This window comes from Physeter macrocephalus, chromosome 20 (assembly GCF_002837175.3).
Source record: "Physeter macrocephalus isolate SW-GA chromosome 20, ASM283717v5, whole genome shotgun sequence".
Classification (NCBI taxonomy): Eukaryota; Metazoa; Chordata; class Mammalia; order Artiodactyla; family Physeteridae; genus Physeter; species Physeter macrocephalus.
Genome location: NC_041233.1, coordinates 5,192,190 through 5,212,415, shown reverse-complemented (window position 1 = coordinate 5,212,415; position 20,226 = coordinate 5,192,190). Strand labels below are relative to the sequence as shown.

At 38.9% G+C, this 20,226-nt stretch overlaps 1 protein-coding gene across 1 annotated transcript in view; it reads left to right on the top strand.

Moving 5' to 3' along the window:
* Positions 1 to 20,226, top strand: part of TARBP1 (TAR (HIV-1) RNA binding protein 1) — a 73,485-nt gene that overhangs the window by 1,859 nt on the left and 51,400 nt on the right. The window contains exons 2-9 of the mRNA XM_024115636.3: positions 4,343 to 4,440; positions 5,864 to 5,933; positions 8,102 to 8,250; positions 9,336 to 9,388; positions 11,324 to 11,421; positions 13,736 to 13,871; positions 15,216 to 15,312; positions 16,727 to 16,816. Coding sequence (XP_023971404.2) covers positions 4,343 to 4,440; positions 5,864 to 5,933; positions 8,102 to 8,250; positions 9,336 to 9,388; positions 11,324 to 11,421; positions 13,736 to 13,871; positions 15,216 to 15,312; positions 16,727 to 16,816 — 791 coding nt within the window. The remainder of the gene's footprint in view (positions 1 to 4,342; positions 4,441 to 5,863; positions 5,934 to 8,101; positions 8,251 to 9,335; positions 9,389 to 11,323; positions 11,422 to 13,735; positions 13,872 to 15,215; positions 15,313 to 16,726; positions 16,817 to 20,226) is intronic.

The following is a 20,226-nucleotide window of genomic DNA, read 5'->3' as shown; positions in this document are numbered from 1 at the left end:
GGACGCGCAGGCTCAGCGGCCATGGCTCACGGGCCCAGCCGCTCCGCGGCATGTGGGATCTTCCCAGACCGGGGCACGAACCCGCGTCCCCTGCATCGGCAGGCGGACTCTCAACCACTGCGCCACCAGGGAAGCCCTGGAGAGTATTTTTGAAATTGATATAATTGAATGAGGTTTTAATTTTTTTACATTTTGAGCCTGTGTTTCCTACACTTTATTACAGAACAAGAGTAGATGAAATAGCAAGGCCTCCCTTCAATTTGGTATGTTCCTATTGATTGATTTGTTCACTGAAATTATGTGAAAGTACAGTTCTCATCGTAAATTAATTCTGAGCTAACAAAGTCAAAAATGGATTGATTCAGAACTGCCTCAATAGATAGAAAATGTCTACTTTTTCAACTGGAGCTGCCTACTTATTTATACTGGTAAAGGATTTTTGTTTGGCTGATGTTGTGAGTAGATTAGATTTTTATATAAGCTTAAAACATCCGGTAGTAAATATTTTAACAGTCCACAAGTTGGTGATCATCCGATGAGAGTTGTCACTGGAAAACATTTTTTAAATTATTACCAAGGTTAAACACTCATTTATTTTAAAGAGTCAGTCATTCTGCAGTTTTAAAGATAAGCAGTGGTCTTATGCTTGTGCCCCCGCCCATTTCCTTCATTTCAGAGGGCAGCCACTTTTACCTCTTTTAGCTGATTATTTTGGTATTTACCCCCGTATCTTGAAATGATCTAGTAATGTCATAAAGTCCAATGTCATACTTGTAATTTTGGTTAAATGTGAGTTCAACAAAATTATGACCATGAAAATACTGTTCACAGGTGATCTATGTATATATGATGGGTTTTTTTTTTCCTTCCTGCAAGTTTTTCCTAGATTAATGTCATTTATGTTTCGTTGTCTCCATACTTATCACTAATTCAGCCCCAGATTCATAGTTAATTGTCTAAATCTTTCCTGTACAAAGTCAGATCATCAGGCATTATAAATTTTCCTGAAGAAGTGTCTCCTAGAGTCCTCTTACAAGCTCAGTCTGGTGCACAGCTGGCATTCTTAGATCTGCCTTCACTATCATCTGGGGGATTCCCTTCACCTGATTCTGTGTTGGAGCTCCTATTTCCTGGAGTTCATCCTCTTTTTTGGTTTACTCATTTGTTGTAGTGTATTTTCTAATAGTTCCCTGAGATAAAATTTTTTAAGACCTTGCATATCTGATAATTTAATCAAAAGATCCTTTATGTCTGATATGTTTTCATTTCTATCTGTCAGTTTTTTATAGTATCCATCTCCTGAAAATCCCCAGCTGTTCATGCATGTTGTCTACCTTTTCCATTAGATCCTTTAACATACTCATCATAGTTATGTACAAGTTCTGTACTTGGATCATATCTGAGTTTGGTTTTGTCTTCTGTTTTATCTCTTGGCAATGGGATCACTTTTTTCAGCAGAGACTGAAATATTTATGCGTTCAAGATAGGCACTCCTCTCTGTTAGACTATTTGCGTTGAGTCACTCTGGTGAGCTGGCTATGGATTTTGTTGGTGGTGGACTGTTGCCTCCTAATGTTTAGTGTGAAGCCTATAAGGTTTTTCTCAGTGTTCTAGTTTTTCTCAAGCCCCGGATGCCGACTCCACGGATGGAGAGCTTCATCCATGCCTTTGTCCTTCCCTCAAGGGTAGACTGCTGATGTTTGTTACCTGGTGCAAAGCTTGAGATGGGGGAAGGAGGGAACTTTTCATTTCTCCTGCAACAGCCTCTTCTTAGGCCCCATGTGCCCGATCCTTAGCGTTCAAACTTTTTGGCCATCTCTGCTCCCTCTCCAGTGGCACATAACCTCTGCCTCCTACTTAATGAAGGGTTGAGAGTTTCCTTAACTTCTCCTGTGGCGGCTGCATTCTGCTTGTATCTGTGGTGGGTCTTGAGTGCTGATAATTCTGCCCTTCCTCCACAGCAGCAGACCTGCTTCATATGAGTGCCGGACACATAAGAGGCTTTCCTCGTGTCAGTGCAGGGTCGAGGGGAGAGCAAATTTTTAGCCATCCCCAGGGGCAGCCAACTTTGCCTGGTATGAGAGCAGGGACAAGGGTGGGATTGTGGGAGGGTTTCCTCCAGGGGCCGACAGCTTTGGCCTGCTGTCAGGGAAGGGTCCAGGGTGCAGGCAGGCGTCTTCAGTTGACCACCACCTTGTACTCCTGCAGGGCATGGATGGACTGCCCTTTGAAACCTCGGTGGGCCCTGCATGCCCACGCCTCCAGGCTCCCCTGCCCTGCCCACAGTCTTTCTTGAACACATGGGGGAGGCCTTGAGGAAGAGAGCTGGTGAGTGGGTGTGGACTCCCTTGGGGTTCCCAGAGTTTCTAAGTTGTCCACACTTGGCCTTTAAAAACTTGTCAAATTTTTATTTTATCTTTTAACTGCAGTTCGTGTGTCCTGTCTTATTCTTGGAGAGGCTTTTTGCCCTTTGGAATTCAGAGAGCAATGCAACCTCAGCTCTCTGATGGACCCCCCACCCAAAAAAAAAGTTTAGGGTTTTGTTGATAATCCAGCCTCTTTCTTCTCTTTGTTGTTGTGGCAGTAATGTTTTCTTGTGACTTTCTTGGAAGCCAAGACCAGGCGTATCTAGACACTTTTATTTTGCCCTCACATTCAACTGATGGTTTGATTGGGGTAGAATTCTGGCTTGGAAAACATTTCTGTTCAAAATTTTAAAGGCATCCATCTGATGTCTTAGAAGCTCGAGCTCCCATTGTTACTGTTGAGAAGTCTGAAACCATTTGAATCGTGTTTATTTGTATGTGATCTGTTTCTTCTCCATGGATGATTATAGAGACCGTGTCCCCAGCTTTCTGCCATTTCAGGTTTGAGGGCCTGTTTACATCCTGGTGTAGGGCACTCGGACCTATTCAATCTGGAAATCATGTCCTTCGGTTCTGAGAACTGCTCTCGTATTACTTTGATTTCCTCCCTTCCTTTTTTGCTTTCTGTTCTCTTTTTGGTTATTGAACCTCCTGGACTGGCCTTTAACACATCTCTTCTCTCCTGTTTTCTATGGTTTTGTCTTTTTGCTCCACTTCCTGGGTGATTTCCTCAACTTTCTTTCCAGTCCTTTCTTTGAGTTTCTTCTTTTTGCTATCAGATTTTTATTCTCATGAGATCTTTTTTGTTCTTGGAATACCCCCTTTTTAATAGTATCCTGTTTTTATATCACAACTACACTATCTTATCTCCCTTTAAAATATTAGTGAAAATTTTTTCTGTTTTAGGTTTTCTTTTTCCTGTGTAGTTTTGTTTTCTCCAGATTTCCACGTTTATTTGTTTTGGTCTTGATCTTTAGTGTAGAGGTTTCCCTAGATGTCTGGTGAGCCTTAGACACCTGCTTATATGTAAAAATGTGGGACGAAAAGTCAAGTTTAAAGCTCTAAACACACGCGTGGTGCCTGTTGACTGTGCACTTCGCTGTAAGGTGATGTGGCCAGGGCATTTTGTTAGGTAATCTCTGGTGAAAGTATTTTCAGGTCTTTCCTCTTGGGGTGGCCACATGCCATGGAGAAGGTCCTCTGGGACCTGAGAGGCCAAGACGGTGATGGGGGCAGGTGGAAGGGGGTCTCAGCATCCAGGGTGCATACGTGTTCACTTCCCATTTTCATGTGGCACTCACCCTGACCTCAGCCGTGTCCAGTGCCCCTCAATCTGGAGACCCACTCTTTTACCTTCCCCAGAGAATAATTCCCAGTCTTTTTCCTGTTCAGGACACAGGAAAGGGCATCTGGGGATCTGTTTCTTAAACACATTAAACAAATCCTTTTTTGTTTAGCCTTGATTTTCACCTCTACTTACTGAAGTATTTTTTGCTGCCAATTCCTTAGGCTTGGGGGGATTTTGTAGTGTGAATCAGAATTTTTTCTTTGCTTTCCTTGTGCCAACTTAATAGTCACTTTTCTTGATTCTGCTTGCTTTTAATCTGATTTGCAGGTCCTAATTTCATTGCTCCCATTTTCTCCATTCTTGGGTTTTTGCCTTTGAAAAATCTCTTACTGTTATAGTGAGATTCTTAGGGAGAGAAAGTAGAGTACATGTGTTCAAATCTGTCATCCTTACCCAGAGTTCCAAGGTAGTAACCTTAATTTTTTTTTGAAAAAACCTCCTTTTGAGATTCTTGTTTGCCCAAGCCTCCTACCTAGGCTCTAATACAGGGGCACCCTCCATTGTTAGAGAAAACAACATTTGGTCATAGTAGCATAATTTTAGGAACTGTTATCATTTAGAAGCTCAGGAAAGTTTCTAATTTAGGAACTAAATCTGGGAACTAATTTTCTTTTTTAAACCATATTAGGCCCAAGTCTGTTTTGGTGGTCTGAGAAGAAAAAAGATGAGCTTCTAAAGTTTTGGGAAAACTATATTTTAATTATGGAAACTCTTGAAGGAAATCAGGTAAGTGTTTTCATATTTTAACAAATCCTATGTAGATGCAGTTTTGGGTTTTTTTTCCCCAAATATTCTGTAAAAGCAATACAAAAAGGCCAACGTGGATATAGCATAATGGAGTCCAAGCATACTTTGTTTTCTGGCATAGGTGCAATTTAAGATTGAATATAAACTCAGGAAATTAAAGAATACTTTCAGTTGACTTAAGTTATCATTCAAAGAATTCAGTCTTATTTGATCTTCCCTTGACATTTACTTCTAAAATGTTTACTAGTTTTTAGTTTCTTGATGTTATGAATAATCTCCTAAGAAATGGACACTAAGGGAAATGTTACTTAAAGTCTGAGGTAAATTGTTATTAAGTAAATAATGACCCTATAATGGCCCTTCGATTTTGTAGATTTCCTTCCTTCCTTCCTTCCCTCCTCCCCCTCCCTCCCCCTCCCTCCCCCTCCCTCCCCCTCCCTCCCCCTGCCCAGGCCACCGTCCCTCCCCGTCCCTCCCCCTCTGTCTCTCCCTCGTCCCTTCCTCCCCTTCTCCCTTCCTTGTCCTTCCTCCTCCCTCCCTCCCTCTCTTCCTCCCTTCCTCTCTCTCTTACATCTTTGCATTCTTGGTCTTGAGAATGGAAACTTGAAAAATCATTTGCAGTTGACTTTGAGTTCATTTTTGTAGGATCTTAAGAGTTTTTAAGTTGAGAAGAATCTCTTAAGATTACCTACTCTTGTGCCGTGTTCTCAAACTTTAACATTCATTAGAATCACCCAGATGGCTTATGAAAGTGTCCCGCCTGCAAAGTTTCTGATTCAGTAGGTCTGCGGTGGGGCCTGAGAATTCAGATATTTTACATGTTCCTGGGAGATCCATAAGCTGCCATTCTGGGCACCACACTTGGAGAACCCCTGTTGTAGGGGTTCTCAGTCCGTAAGCTGCAGGGCCTGCCATCATGGAGCCACTGGGAGGTGTCAGTCCAGATGCATTGTTTGTGGACTAAAAGAATTACTCATATGTACTAAATATATGTAGATACAAGGATGAGCAATAAAGGAAAAGCATTTCTAAACTCATATAAACTGTTATGGTTTTCCTGAATCAGTATATCCTCAAGACCCTCACTATTTAGAAACTGTGATTTACCTTTAGTTTGTAGGGTATGTAAATTAGACGCTGGTATCTGTAGCAGAGTCTAAGAATGGAGAGCATTGAACTCTGAACTGACTCTACTTCTAAATGTGTGGCCTTGAACAACGTGAGTAACTAGATAAAGCATTGCAGTATTTTTTACTCTTTGTAATATATTGGTATACAGGCCCTGCCTATTTTCCAGGGTGGTGAAGAGGAGCAGAGTGACTATTGTATAAATAGATGAAAAGTCTTGAGTTTTGAACGGTGAATTTTCATTTCCTGTGGCTTTTTGCTTTTGTTTTTTCAGATACATGTTATAAAGCCAGTTTTACCAAAGCTAAACAATCTGTTTGAATATGCAGTGTCAGAGGAAAATGGTAACAGTTACTTTTATTTTGCTTTTTTATAACACAGTTTTTCCCCTTAATTTTATAATTAACTCTTATTCATTGTAGAGCATGTTATAGGACTATATGAATTTATGTAGATAGCTTGGTAGGTAGCTACCAAGAGACAGCTGCTAACATTCCAGATACATACCTTGTGGACTGATTGTTCATAATGTTTTTTTCTCACTCAGCAGTATAACCAAATGCATTTACCTATGTCTTTAAATAGTCTTTGAGAATTTAATTTTAAATGGCTGCAGAGTTTTCTATAATTTAGAGGTATGGTAATTTATAAACTTCTGATTATAGAAAATTTCAGACATTCACGGAAGGAGAAGAGTTTGTATGATGAACCCCACCACCCAGCTTTAGCAGTGATCAACTTGTGCCAGTCTCTGTCTTAACATCATATGTGGCCTCTCCTGCTCCCTCCCCATCAAATGATTTTGAAGCACATTCCTAGACAGCATATCATTTCATCTGTAATTTTTTTCAGTATATATCCTTAAAAGATAAGGACTCTTTGGTAATGTTTTAATCATGGTGTATTATTCATTTTTAATAAGAGCTCTTTGGTATTAATATATTTTAAGTGCTTTCCATCCTTATTCTCTTAATATATCTATTTCATTGTTAGAGTTATTTTCTTCAGGTTTCAGCTATTGTTCTGTGGGTTGGACTTCTTAGGGAGAGAAAATTCCAAGATGCTATTTTAAATATGGTTTTTAAGTCCTTTATCAGTTCTATATTATGAGAGCTTTTTAGGAGAAATAAAATGAAGCTGGAGTTTCCTAAAATTATTTTATGAAATTAAGTTTAGATCAATGAGACAGCTAAATGCAAGCTAATGTTGTTTTGTATTCATATGAATGATAAAATGCTACATTATCATGTTTACACGTGAGAAATAACCTAGGTAAATGGGTTTTAGTGCCTACTTTCGATAATTACAGTTTTAATAGTTTGACCCCTTAGGAATTGAGCTTTATTCAGCTGATTGCTATGGTTGTTTTCTGATACACTGGGATTTTTCACAGACCATAAGAATCTGTAGTCCCACCTGGGGGTAGAATTTAATTGAATCCTGTTGTGACTTCACTTATGCATTTACTATTAAAATGATTCTCTTATTAGCACGTTTTGCCCACAGCTCTTGGCAGACCAAATCAGATAGCAGTGACAGATTTTGAAAAATCACTGCCAAAGGATTGAACAAGCATCTTGGTGCAAATTACAAAAAAAAAAAAAAAAAAAAAGTGATTTATTTATAGAATGCCATTAGTTAAAAATGCTGAGTTTTTTTTCAAATAGTGTTAAAGGATATTTCAAAAAAGTTAAAGTATGTCCAAGGTACATACTCCATTTTTTGTTTCTCACTCATTTGTATATTAATAGATGTTTACTTAGTGTCTAGTACATGCTAAGTGCTGGGATAAAGTGGTGAGACAGATGTACTCTTTTTCACTTGATTTTTGTCTGTTTTCCAGGAAAAAAATAGCTTTGATTATAAGTTCTAGACAGGCAACAAACAAGAGGCAGAAATGGAGTTATCTAGTGAGTGAGGCCATACCTTGGAGAGGGCAGCTAGGAAAGACCTTCCTGAAGAGTGACACGGAAGTTGAGGAGACAGCTCTGGGTGCAGAAGCCCTGAGACGGGAACAGTTCGGTGGTTTGGAGGACCAGACTAGTAAGCCGCAGCACAGTGGTGTGGGAAGGCGCGGGGTAAGGTTGGAGAGGTTGTCAGAAGCAGTTCATGCCTCGCTTGTTTTTTTAGTCTGAGCTTTGAGAAGCCACGCAACGGTTTTAAATAGAGCAGGGACAGTTTCAGGTTTCTGTATGAAAAATGGATTGAAGTAAGGTGAGAGAAGAATTGGTTGAAATCACCCCAAACCTAAAGTTTCAACCTGCGTGGGGTCATATTTCATTTTTGTACGCTGTAGCCTTTCTGAATGAATCTCTCTGAAAATGGAATACCAAATACTGAAGTTATTTTGGTTATTCAGTAATTAAACACCCTCAGATGCGATTTAAAAGAGACTCACTTTTGCGGTGTTGTAATGAAGTTAATGTGTTTGTGTTTATTTTTGAATATATAGTTTACATGGGGCAACATAATGTAAGAATCTTAAGTCAACATTCGGTGTTTATTTCCACAGGATGTTGGCTCTTTCACCCATCCTGGCATCTGTGTATTTATAAAAGAATGTTTGAAAGTGAAAATAAAATCCTGACCAAAGAAGGCGTTACCCATTTTTTGGAGCTCTATGAAACAAGGGTTCTTCCATTTTCAGCAGAATTTTCTGAGGTAATGACAGCCTTTCCCTTTCCTTTTTCCCTTTGTCAGAAGATGAGGGGTGAAGGTATCTGTTTTTATCCTATGTGATCTTCAAAAATATATACTAGGGCTTGACAATCGCAAGTAACATTTTAGAGATTTGCATACAACAAATCCTATTTCTCTAAACTTAGCTATCGTACTGGGAGAACGCTTTCTGTAATGTAGTTTGTTGATAGGCTGGCTGCATCATTACCAGTAGTTCTTTGGTATCAATATTCTGAACAAAAGTCAACAGCATGAAAACTGGTATAGAAGCGTGTTAGTGATACTGTTTCCACAGTTCTGAATCACTGAATTATTGCTCTTTGTTCAGTGATGCTACTCCCCCAGTTCTGAGTCAATGAATTACTCTGTCCGGTACTGAGCAGAGGTTGCCTTTAGAGCTCCATTATTAGCATCTATGCTTCCGTTTATCAGAAATCACACCAAGCAAAGAGATTGTGAGAACTACAGCTGTGATTTAAAGTTTTATATTATGGTGCCACGTGAGTCAGGTGATCACTGACTTAGGTATAGTAATTTACCTCTCGTTTAGAGGTAACTGAAGTAAACTTTCCTAATTGTCCAACTACATGTATAGTGTTTTAATATGCATCATTTTTCTACATTCTCCTAGCCTTCTTGCACTTCCTGGAAGCTTGCTTTTGTCTAGTAATATTTTTGAAGATATACTTTTCCCCCTTTATCTTCCAGGCATAGGGGCTTGAATTTTCTCTTGAGTATCTTTTTGTTTTTCCTTTGTTACTACCTTTATTTTCTACCATGTGTCCCTTCTGTGGATTCTTTCCTTCCTTCTTAGCACAACATGTACTCTCCTGTCAGTATTCCATATGTTTTTATCAGGTGGGAAAATTCGGTATTTGTTTTGTCGTTCTGGTGGAATTAAGGTATCCTACAAGACTATCATAAACCAACCTACAGCATGAGAGATCAGCTTTGCTTGTAACAGCTCTTCTGTAGCCCTGTGTAGGATGTGCAGTTACAGCAAGCTGACTGTTCAAAATTACAGTTACAACTTAACATCAAATACTTTTATCCTTTTTTTTTTTTAGTTTATTATTGGGCCATTAATGGATGCACTTTCAGAGAGCTCTCTGTACAGCAGGTAAACAAACATTGTTATTTAGCAGCAATGCAGTCATATGTATTTGGTATATAAATTTAATGTGATTATGAAATACGACCAGATTGTTTAATGAATTTGGTACATAAATATGCGTTGCCTTGTAGATATTCAGCTTTTTCTAACCATGTCATCCTTTCTGTGTTTGTTATTCTTCATGCCTTTCTTCCAGTAGTTGTGTCAGGTGTTTCTCTTTTTCTTTTCTTCTTTGAACCCATCCATTCTTGGGCTTTTGAGAAGGATATCTTACATAGCTACTTCTTTTCCCTTACTCCTGATTTCTGACCTCTTGGAAATTGTAGTGGCTTTGGCTAACCAACACTTGACACTTTTTTTTTTTCCTTTTTCTTTTAACCTTTGATCTTGACTTATAGAAAAGTTGTGAGAATAATACAAAGAATTCTCATTTATCTTTTATCCACATTCCCTAAATGATACTGTTTAACCATATTTGCTTAATCGTCGTCTCTCTCACTGTGTGTGTGTGTGTGTGTGTGTGTGTGTGTGTGTTTGTGTATACCTCTGTTTCTTAGCTCTGTCTGCTGAGCAGACTTACCATTTATATTTCAGTGTCTGTCTGTCCGTCCATGCATCCATATTAAAAACCATCAGTTCACACCAGCACATCCATTTCTAGTCCACTACCACAGGATTCATTCTAACTTTCCCCTTTCCATATCTGACGGTGGAGGCCATTCTCCATGACATATCGCTTATTTGACACCATTACCCTTTGTCAAGGTTGATACTGGGAAGAGTTTGTCAGTATTGTGCCTTATCCTCATTTTTTGAGCATTACCTGTACTCTTGAATTATATCTTCAAAAATTTCCCTTGCTTTTTTTTTTTTTTTTGTGGTACGCGGGCCTCTCACTGTTGTGGCCTCTCCCTTTGCGGAGCACAGGCTCCGGACGCGCAGGCCCAGCGGCCATGGCTCACGGGCCCAGCCGCTCCGCGGCATGTGGGATCCTCCCGGACCGGGGCACGAACCCATGTCCCCTGCATTGGCATGCAGATTCTCAACCACTGGGCCACCAGGGAAGCCCTTCCCTTGCTTTTGAAATTATGTTGTCTAATTTTGAAAGCTAAGTTTATTTATACTTGCAAGTCTTTTGTTTGGTATATCTCTAATAGAAAAAACTCTCACCACCAACTTCTTTAAAATTTTTAAGTTAGTCTGTGCTAAGTTATATTACTATTTAGTCCTATTTAATATCGAAAGAGCATAGCAATGCTAGATTTGCCAGTTATTTTTGATTTTCAAATAATCGTTATTGTTGAATAGTTTTCTGAAGCAATTAGACAGCTGGAAAGCAGTAAAACCAACTTGGTGCTTTCTGAGAGTTGACAAACACATTTATTACGCAATGCCTTCAGTTCCCTAGCACCCTAATGTGTTCAATTAACAGATAATGTCCCTGGCCGAAGCATATAGCAAAAGAAAAAAATGTGACTTCAGTAGATGTTAACAATTAAATGCTCTTGCAGAAGTTACTTATTACTAACTTATTCTTTCTGTGAATGTTATTTTATTTAATATTTAAAGATTTAAAATCATTGGATTAGGTGTTGGGAACAGTAAAATATAATTTTAAATTTTCATTTTTAGACTTTTTTTTTAAACGATACTATTTGGCAAGATACATATATGTGTGTCAGAGCAAGTGTCATAAAAAAGAAGTCTGTGCCTGCTTATATAGCACGTTACTAACTCACGTCTGTTTTCCTAGAAGATCCCTGATGTTTTTATCAGAAGGATCCTCAAGATTTTACTGAAAAATAGAATGCAGGTTTCGAAGAAGAAGATGGTTTTATTGTTTTATTGTTGAAAGACATTTGGGCCATATTCCATTTAGTTTCACTATACTTATTTGTAAATAGATTTAAAATATTTGTTTTTTTTCCCCTTTGTCTGTAGGTCCCCAGGCCAGCTGATAGGAAGTGGTTCTCCATTGGGATTGAAATTACAGAAGTTCTTAGTCACTTACATTTCTCTTCTTCCAGAAGAAATAAAGAGTATGTGTCAGTAAAGAGTTTCTTTTTAATTTATTAGCTTAAATTTTTAGTATGTTGGTTATAAGCACCAACCTATGACTATTATAATCAGTATTATCAAAATAGTTCCTTTTTCCAGGATATGCAGATTTTCTCAGAATTATACACAGGTCATTTGAAACTGAGTACACAATTTTACTTTTGTATGTAACATGATACCAGTATTGGTATCCGTAGCATGGAAGCAGTTTTGGAATGTGTGCTGCAGTTTGCCGTTCTTTCCAGTTGTCTCTATAGCAAAATAGGTCAAAGAAAGAAAGAACCTGGGCTTAGGAAAAAGTTATAAACAGAGTATCTATTGAGGCAAAGTTGTCCCTTTATAGATATTGACTCAGAAAGATAAGAAAGAAAAAAATACTTGCTTTTTGTAAGACTTTGTGTCCTAGAAATATCCCACTTCTTCAGGTTGGAGATGTATTTTTCTTTCTGATTTCTTTTGGATTTAATCTGCAAATAGGGTGAACGATGACCAGTTTTACTATGTTTTCAAAAGTCAGGGAAGAAAGAGAAAAGATGGTCACCTGTATATCACAACTTTAGATTTATAGAAAATGGATTGTTTTGATTACTTTTTTAAAAAGTTAAACTGGAGAAGATAACTGTGAGAGCTGTTCTTTAGTTTGCTAGAATTTGGAAGTCTACAGTCTGGGGATTAATTTGCCGACCACATTGGCACATCTCACGTCCACAGCACAGTGTGAGTGACATGACGGGGATCAGTGCCCCCTAGAGTTTGAGCGCCTAGAGTGTGTGGCCGTGTGACCTTGTCATTGTGGTGAGTGAATAAGCAATAGAGGCTTGGCTGTTGCCATCCTCCTTGTGTCATGAGAGAGCTGTGAGGCAGAAGATGGGAACTTGATTAGTCCAGCAGGAGGGAGGGCAGGTAGAATGTTTATTTACAGTTTTTACTTTGTAGTTTTTTCTGTCAACAATATCCTAAGCATGTCTAGTTCTGGGCTAGGCACTTGGGGAGATATAAAATACATGTAATACCCTTTCAGGAGCATCCAGGGATTTCTTAAAAGTCATTCTAAGTGATGATCTCAGGAAACAGACATTTTTATTAACTACGTGACTTGAAGATCCTTAAGATATCCCATATTAGCAGAGAAAGCGGGATAGAGCACCATCCTTTTGTATCTCAGAATACTTAAATTAATTACAGTGATTAGATCCAGGGTAAGTACGAAATAACCTGTGAGAAAGATCTGATATTACTGTTTGCAGATACCAGAGGCCAGCTACCATTGGTACTTCTTATCCAGTGTTTCTTTAATATCTCCAACAGATGAATGGTTTCCAACAGTAAAAAAATTTATCTTTTACCTTAACTATTAAATATATAGCTACATGGTTATCAGAATTTCTACAATACACTAGAATACTTACCTTACTAAAAAGCAGTGAAATTGAAATGACATTGATTTTTTTTTGTTCCCAACAGCTTTATTGAGATATAATTCACACACCATAAAATTCACCCCTTTTTAATTGTTCAGTTCAGTGGTTTTTAGTATATTCACAAAGTTACACAACTATCACCACTAATTCCAGAATATTTTCATCATCCCCAAAAGAAACTCCTTGCCCATAAGTAATCAAGTCTCATTTTCCTTTCCCCTGGCTCCTGTCAGCCACTGATTTACTTTCTGTCTCTCTAGATTTGCCTATGCTAAACATTTCATATAAATGGAATCATATAATATGTGGCATTTTATTTTATGTCTGGCTTCTTTTGCTTAGCATAATGTTTTTAAGATTCACCTGTATTGTAACATTTATCAATATTCCATTCTTTTTTGTAGCTGAATAATATTCCACTGTGTAGATACTTCACATTCTGTTTATCCATTCATCAGTTGATAGATGTTTGGATTGTTTCCACTTTTAACTATTATGAATAACTCCTATGAATATTCACGTACAGGTTTTTATATGAATGTAATCTTTCACTTCTCTTAATTATGTACCTAGGAGTAGAATTATTAGGTCAAATAGTAACTCTGTGTTTAACTTTTAAAGGAGCCACCAAACTGTTTTCCACACTGGCTGCACCATTTTATATTTCCACCAAGAATGTCTGAGAGTTCATGTCTCCACATCCTTGTTAACACTTGTTATTGTCTGTCCTTTTGACTATAGCCATCCTAATGGGTGTGAAGTTGTATCTCATTATGGTTTTTGATTTGCATTTCCCTGCATAAAGTCTGATGATGTTGAGCATCTTTTCATGTGCTTGTTGGCAACAATGATGTCTTAAAACTTTTTCTTTCAGGTAGTTTCCTGTTAAAGTTTATTCAGAAGATGACAAGCCGACATTGGTGTGCTATTCCCATTTTGTTTCTATCTAAGGCTTTGGCAAATATCCCAAGATGTAAAGCCCTGGGTGTAGAAGGGCTTCTTGCCCTGAGGTAATGTACTCTGAGTGTGTTCACATATGGTTATTTGTCATACCTTTCCATTAGTAAATTTTGTTTTTCTTTCTGCTTTAATCCATAGTGAGTGGTTCTAGTTAATATTGGCAACAGGAATTTTCGCTCTTAATTTTATATAATAAAAAAGTAAATTAAAAAAAATCTATTCATATAGTTGAACTTATTTTGTTTTATGAATTACTAATTTAAATATATGCCATAATACATACTATTGGATTATGGTCACTTTAAAAATAAGGCCAGTAAGTTGTTTTTATTACATTGATACGTAGGAAACTAGAGATAAAATAACAGATATTAATATCGATTACAAAGTATTTCAAAAAATTGTAAAATTCTTACTTTGAAATTGCCTTTTTTTAAAAAAATAAATGTATTTATTTTTGGCTGCATTAGGTCTTCATTGCTGCACGTGGGCTTTGCCAGTAAGTTGTTTTTATTACATTGATACGTAGGAAACTAGAGATAAAATAACAGATATTAATATCGATTACAAAGTATTTCAAAAAATTGTAAAATTCTTACTTTGAAATTGCCTTTTTTTAAAAAAATAAATGTATTTATTTTTGGCTGCATTAGGTCTTCATTGCTGCACGCGGGCTTTCTCTAGTTGCGGCGAGCAGGGGCTACTCTTTTGCGGTGCGTGGGCTTCTCATTGCGGTGGCTTCTCTTGCTGCGGCCCGTGGACTCTAGGCACGCAAGCTTCAGTAGTTGTGGCACGCAGGCTCAGTAGTTGTGGCTCACGGGCTCTAGAGCACAGGCTCAGCAGTTGTGGCGCACGGGCTTAGTTGCTCCACGGCATGTGGGATCTTGCTGGACCAGGGATTGAACCTATGTCCCCTGAATTGGCAGGCGGATTCTTAACCACGGCGCCACCAGGGAAGTCCTTATCTTCTTTTTTTTTTTTTTTTTTTTTTTTTTGGTACGTGGGCCTCTCACTGCTGTGGCCTCTCCCGTTGCGGAGCAAGCGCAGGCTCCGGACGCGCAGGCTCAGCAGCCATGGCTCACGGGCCCAGCCGCTCCGCGGCATGTGGGATCTTCCCAGACCGGGGCACGAACCCGTGTCCCCTGCATCGGCAGGCCGACTCTCAACCACTGTGCCACCAGGGAAGCCCTATCTTGTTGTTTTTAAAAGGAGATTTGTGTCATATTAAAATTGAGCACCACTAGAGGCCTTAATTATTTAATAGCTTTGAAATTCTCCTGGCAGTGACTGTCTGCGTTAGAAAGTGTAGATATATTAATTCAAGTTGTCAGTTATTACAAACTATCAGAATTGTCCTGAGACCATGGAAGTGCATGTGTTTTCTCCGATGTCAGGGACGTTCTTCAGTGCACCATGATCACACATCAGATCCTGCTGCGAGGGGCAGCGCAGTGCTATCTCCTTCAGACGGCCATGAATCTGGTAGACGTGGTGAGTTTCTCTTTCTTCCTAATGTTAACTCCAGTTTCCTAGTCTTTCTTAGTGAGCGGGCGTTCATGAAAGAGTTAACACAGCAGGCCTGTGATGCTGTCGTTAGAAAGCCCTGCTTATAAGGTTGCCCCTGGCTGGCATCTGGGAACTTGGATTTCAGGAGGGTTCCCACCATCCTATCTACTGTGTCTGCAGTTACTCATACAAACAGTGTGGTCTCTACCGAACACCTGCTTTCCTTCCGGGGTCTGGAATTGCAGGTGCGATGCAGGGGGTGTCTGTGTGACCAGCTCCCAGTAAAAACCCTGGGAGCTGGGTCTCTAAGGAGCTCCCCTGGTAGGCATTTTACACATCGGTGGCGTAGCTGGGTGACCGTACTGGGAGAGGACTCTTGGAAGCTTTCACCTGGTTTCCTCTGTATTTTTTGTGCACGTCTTCCAGGAAATTGACATTCAAGGAAAACCTTTATTCTCTGTTTTTCACAGAGCTCCAGTAACACTACTGCTGAGAACAGGGGTCAGCAAACTTTTTTGTGAAGGGCTGGGTTAGTATATATTTTAGGCTTTTTGAGTCATATGGTCTCTGTCACAACTACTCAAGGGCAGCCAGAGACTGTTTATAAATAAATGGGCATGGCTGTGTTCCAGTAAAACTTTACTTACAAAACAGGCTGTGAGTGGTTTCGCCAACCCCCCGGCTTAGAGCAAGGTATCTTAATTGAAGATGTGCAACCTTCAGGGAATGAAAAGACCCGGGTGGTTTTCTTAAGGCGGGGTCATTTTTGCAGCGTTGAAAAGTAAGATTCACTTTTTTTTTTTTTTTTTTTTGCGGTACGCGGGCCTCTCACTGTTGTGGCCTCCCCCGTTGCGGAGCGCAGGCTCCGGACACAGAGGCTCGGCGGCCATGGCTCACGGGTCTAGCCTCTCCGCGGCATGTGGGACCTTCCCAGACCAGGGCTCGAACCCGTGTCCCCTGCATCGGCAGGCGGACTCTCAACCACTGCGCCACCAGGGAAGCCCAAGATTCACTTTTAAGTAATAACTAATTTATTATAGGCTGTTTCTGTTTTTGCTTTTAGATCTGTTTTACCTCTAAGATAGCAACCTCGATTTTAAGGAAATTAGATTTATAAAGTGATCTTTCATTTTCTATAATGGTCGTATATAATTGCGCGTTTGTAATCAGTGTCTTCCTATTAAAAGTTGAATAATGTTTTTTTTAAAAAAGTAACTTTCGATTTACCTAATAGTATTTCACTGTAAGTAGTCTGCTGGACTGCTTTTGCAGTGATTTTGATTCAGTGATGTTTGATTCAAACATTTTTAAATGAGTAATTTTTAAAAACTGCCCTGCCCCCCCCCCCCCCCCCCCCCGTAATTTTTAAAAACTGCCCTGCCCCCCGCCCCCCCCCCAGGAGAAAGTGTCCCTCTCTGATGTCTCATCTCTCGTCATGTCAGTGAGACAAGAGGAGTCCTTCGGACGAGGAACTTCATTGTGGACAGAGGTGAGCCTGAAAATAATTTAATGATAAGGTCTTTGAAAACTTTGTGAAAAATTGTTATCTAATTGAATTCGTTACTAGGCTTTTATGTAAAATATGATTGCTTTGCTATCTATCACCAGAGGTTTTTAAAACTTGTTTATTTGCTTTGAGTGGATGTAACCAGTAACGCTGCTGAGATTCCTATGGAGAAACGGGGGCAGGAAGTATCTGGAGTAGAGAAGGACCGGTTTGAGGGGGCAGTGTTAGTGGGCAGATCCCGATTCCGGATGAGATGTACTGGGAGCAATGATGACGTTAGACTCAAAACCAGTAACACAGACCTCCTCTTTGTCGTCTTCCGTCGGTTCTTGGCACTTCCTGCGATGACTGCTTTCTCACCGAGCACTCTCTGCTCACCCCGCGTGCAGGGCCCTGAGGTCCTGCTGTGGTCTGATGGGCTGCCCTTCTCTGCGGGTTCTTCAGTCATCCACGTCCTCTTCCTTTTTGTTCTAGACTATGGGACTCAATCCATACTGCTGTTAGCTCTTATCCAGAATCCTAACCTGTGTCCTTTCTAGGGTATATATTTTTTGAGGACAGGAACCTTTTTTTGTTTTAAATTGTGTATTTCTCCAGTGCCTAAGAGACCCCTGAGGCTAGAGATGTGATTATTTCCTTTAGAAAGCAATTCCAGCTAGGTACGCCTGGAGAGAAAGGAGAAATCAGCTTAGATTATGTTAAAATAATTCAGGCGTAAAATAATGCAGGTATAGAGTAAGGTAATGGCAGAGGGAAGAATGAGGAAGGGGCTAATTTGAGCCTTTGAAAATTCGAATTTCGTTTTATTTTCTTGGTCTAATACATCTATTTATGTGGAATACATCTAATTATGTGGAATCTGAAAAATACAGAACCATGGAAAGCAAGTAAAAATCACCTGTAACGCCAACCATCAAATCCATATTTTTTGGTTTAACTCTTAATTTTTCAGATATATTTATTCTCACTCTTCCTTTCTCACTATATATGAATATATTTATTTTTTAAAATGATATATTAATACATATAATATTTCTAAACAAATTAAGATTATACTGTTTTGAATTTTATTTTTTATCTTTACCTACATTTGAGTATTTTATAGCATGTTGCTAAATAGTTCCCCAATATAGGATATTTTAAAATTCGGTTGATTAAATATTTTAGAATTTATTTAATCAGTTCCTTTTGTTGGACTTTTGCTTCAGATCTTATTTCATCTAGAAATATGTACTACTAAAAGATTAAGATACTGCTAAGAAATAAGCCCTTATCACAACTAAAAATGTTATTAATTTCTTGATTCAAATATTCGGTGTTTAATTTATCCAGATGTTCAATAAATGTGTTTTTCTGTTTGTTTTTTGCATTTTGTTTGTTCACATAGTCACTTTTATTCAAGTACCCAAATAAGGTCTATTCGTTGGATTGATACGTATATTGTAAGTGGTGGTTAATCCACCTGGCACTTACTTTGATATCTGATGTGAGCTGTGAGATTTAAATGAAAAAATGTATGTAAACATGTTTCAGACTGTGCTAGGCCCATGCTAAGTGTAAATATCTACAGCTACTATTGTCTTTTCCCCTAGGTTTGATCAGATAGCTGCTTGGTTTAAGTTTACAGAAAAAAAATGAACAGAAAGTAGTGTTCCCATATACCCACTCGGTACCCTCCTCATCCCACACCTGTGGCTGTTATTATTAGCATCTTGCATTAAACATGGTACATTGTTACAATTGATGAGCCAATACTGATACATTATTATTAACTACTGTTCATAATTTACATTAGGGCTCAGTTCACTCTTTGTGCCATACATTCTGTGGGCTTTGACATGTATCCACCATTGCAGTATCACACAGAATAGTTTCCATGCTGGAAAAATCCCAAATTCACCAAGTAATTCCTCTCTTCTCTTGCTCCCCCAAACCCCTGGCCAGCCCCAGGTATTTCACTGCCTCCATAGTTTCCAGAATGTCCTGTAGTTGGAATCATACGTTACAAAGCCTTTTCAGATTGGCTTCTTTCAGTAAGTTATAATATGCGTTTGAGGTTCCTCCATGTCTTTTCATGGCTTGGTAGCACGTTTCTTTTTAGCACTGAATAATATTCCTTTGTCTGGGTGTGCCGTTGTTTATCCATTCACCAACTGAGGGACATCTTGGTTGCTTTTCAGTCCTGGCAATTATGAGTAAAGTTGGTATAAACATTTACGTACAGGTTTGTGTGTGGACATAACTTTTCAACTCATTTGAGTAAATACCGAGGAACAAAGTTGCTGGATTTTATGGTAAGAGTATGTTTGGTTTTTTAAGAAACTGCCCTTTGTCTGAGGACGCGTACAACCATGGATCAGGAAGTATCATAGTATTTACTACTGAAAAAATCCACGTGTAAGTGGACCTGCACAGTGTAAACCCGTGTCGTTAAGGATCGACTGTATTTTTTTTTAACATCTTTATTGGAGTATAATTGCATTACAATGTTGTGTTAGTTTCTGCTGTAAACAAAGTGAATCAGCTGTATGCATACGTATACACTCTCATTTCATCACGGCAAGCCTAGTAGGTATTACTATTCAAGTATTCTAGCCATAAGGTATGAGAGATCTACTGTGTAAGAAAATGATGTTCTCGAAGAATGAGGGAAATACAGAGAATTCAATATGGTCTATGCAGAGAATAAGTATGAAAGAACTAGGATAAAAAATACGATTATGACTCCATTAAATCTTTTAGTACTTTAATCTGTAAGCTAACTTAGATATAATGGGCATGGACTTAGTTAAATTGCACTTTATTTAAAAAAAATTTTTTTTAACATCTTTATTGGAGTATAATTGCATTACAATGTTGTGTTAGTTTCTGCTGTAAACAAAGTGAATCAGCTGTATGCATACGTATATCCCCATATACCCTCCTTCTTGCGTCTCCTTCCCACCCTCCCTATCCCACCCCTCTAGGTGGTCACAAAGCACCGAGCAGATCTCCCTGTGCTATGCGGCTGCTTCCCACTAGCTAGCTATTTTACATTTGGTAGTGTATATATGTCAGTGCTACTCTCTCACTTCGTCCCAGCTTACCCTTCCCCCTCCCTGTGTCCTCGAGTCCATTTTCTACATCTGCATCTTTATTCCTGTCCTGCCTCTAGGTTCATCAGAACCATTTTTTTTAGATTCCATATATATGTGTTAGCATACAGTATTTGTTTTTCTCTTTCTGACTTACTTCACTCTCTGTGCCGGACTCTGGGTCCATCCACCTTACTACAAATAACTCAGTTTCGTTTTCTTTTTATGGCTGAGTAATATTCCATCGTATATATGTGCCACATCTTCTTTATCCTTTCACTTGTCGGTGGACACTTAGGTTGCTTCCATATCTTGGCT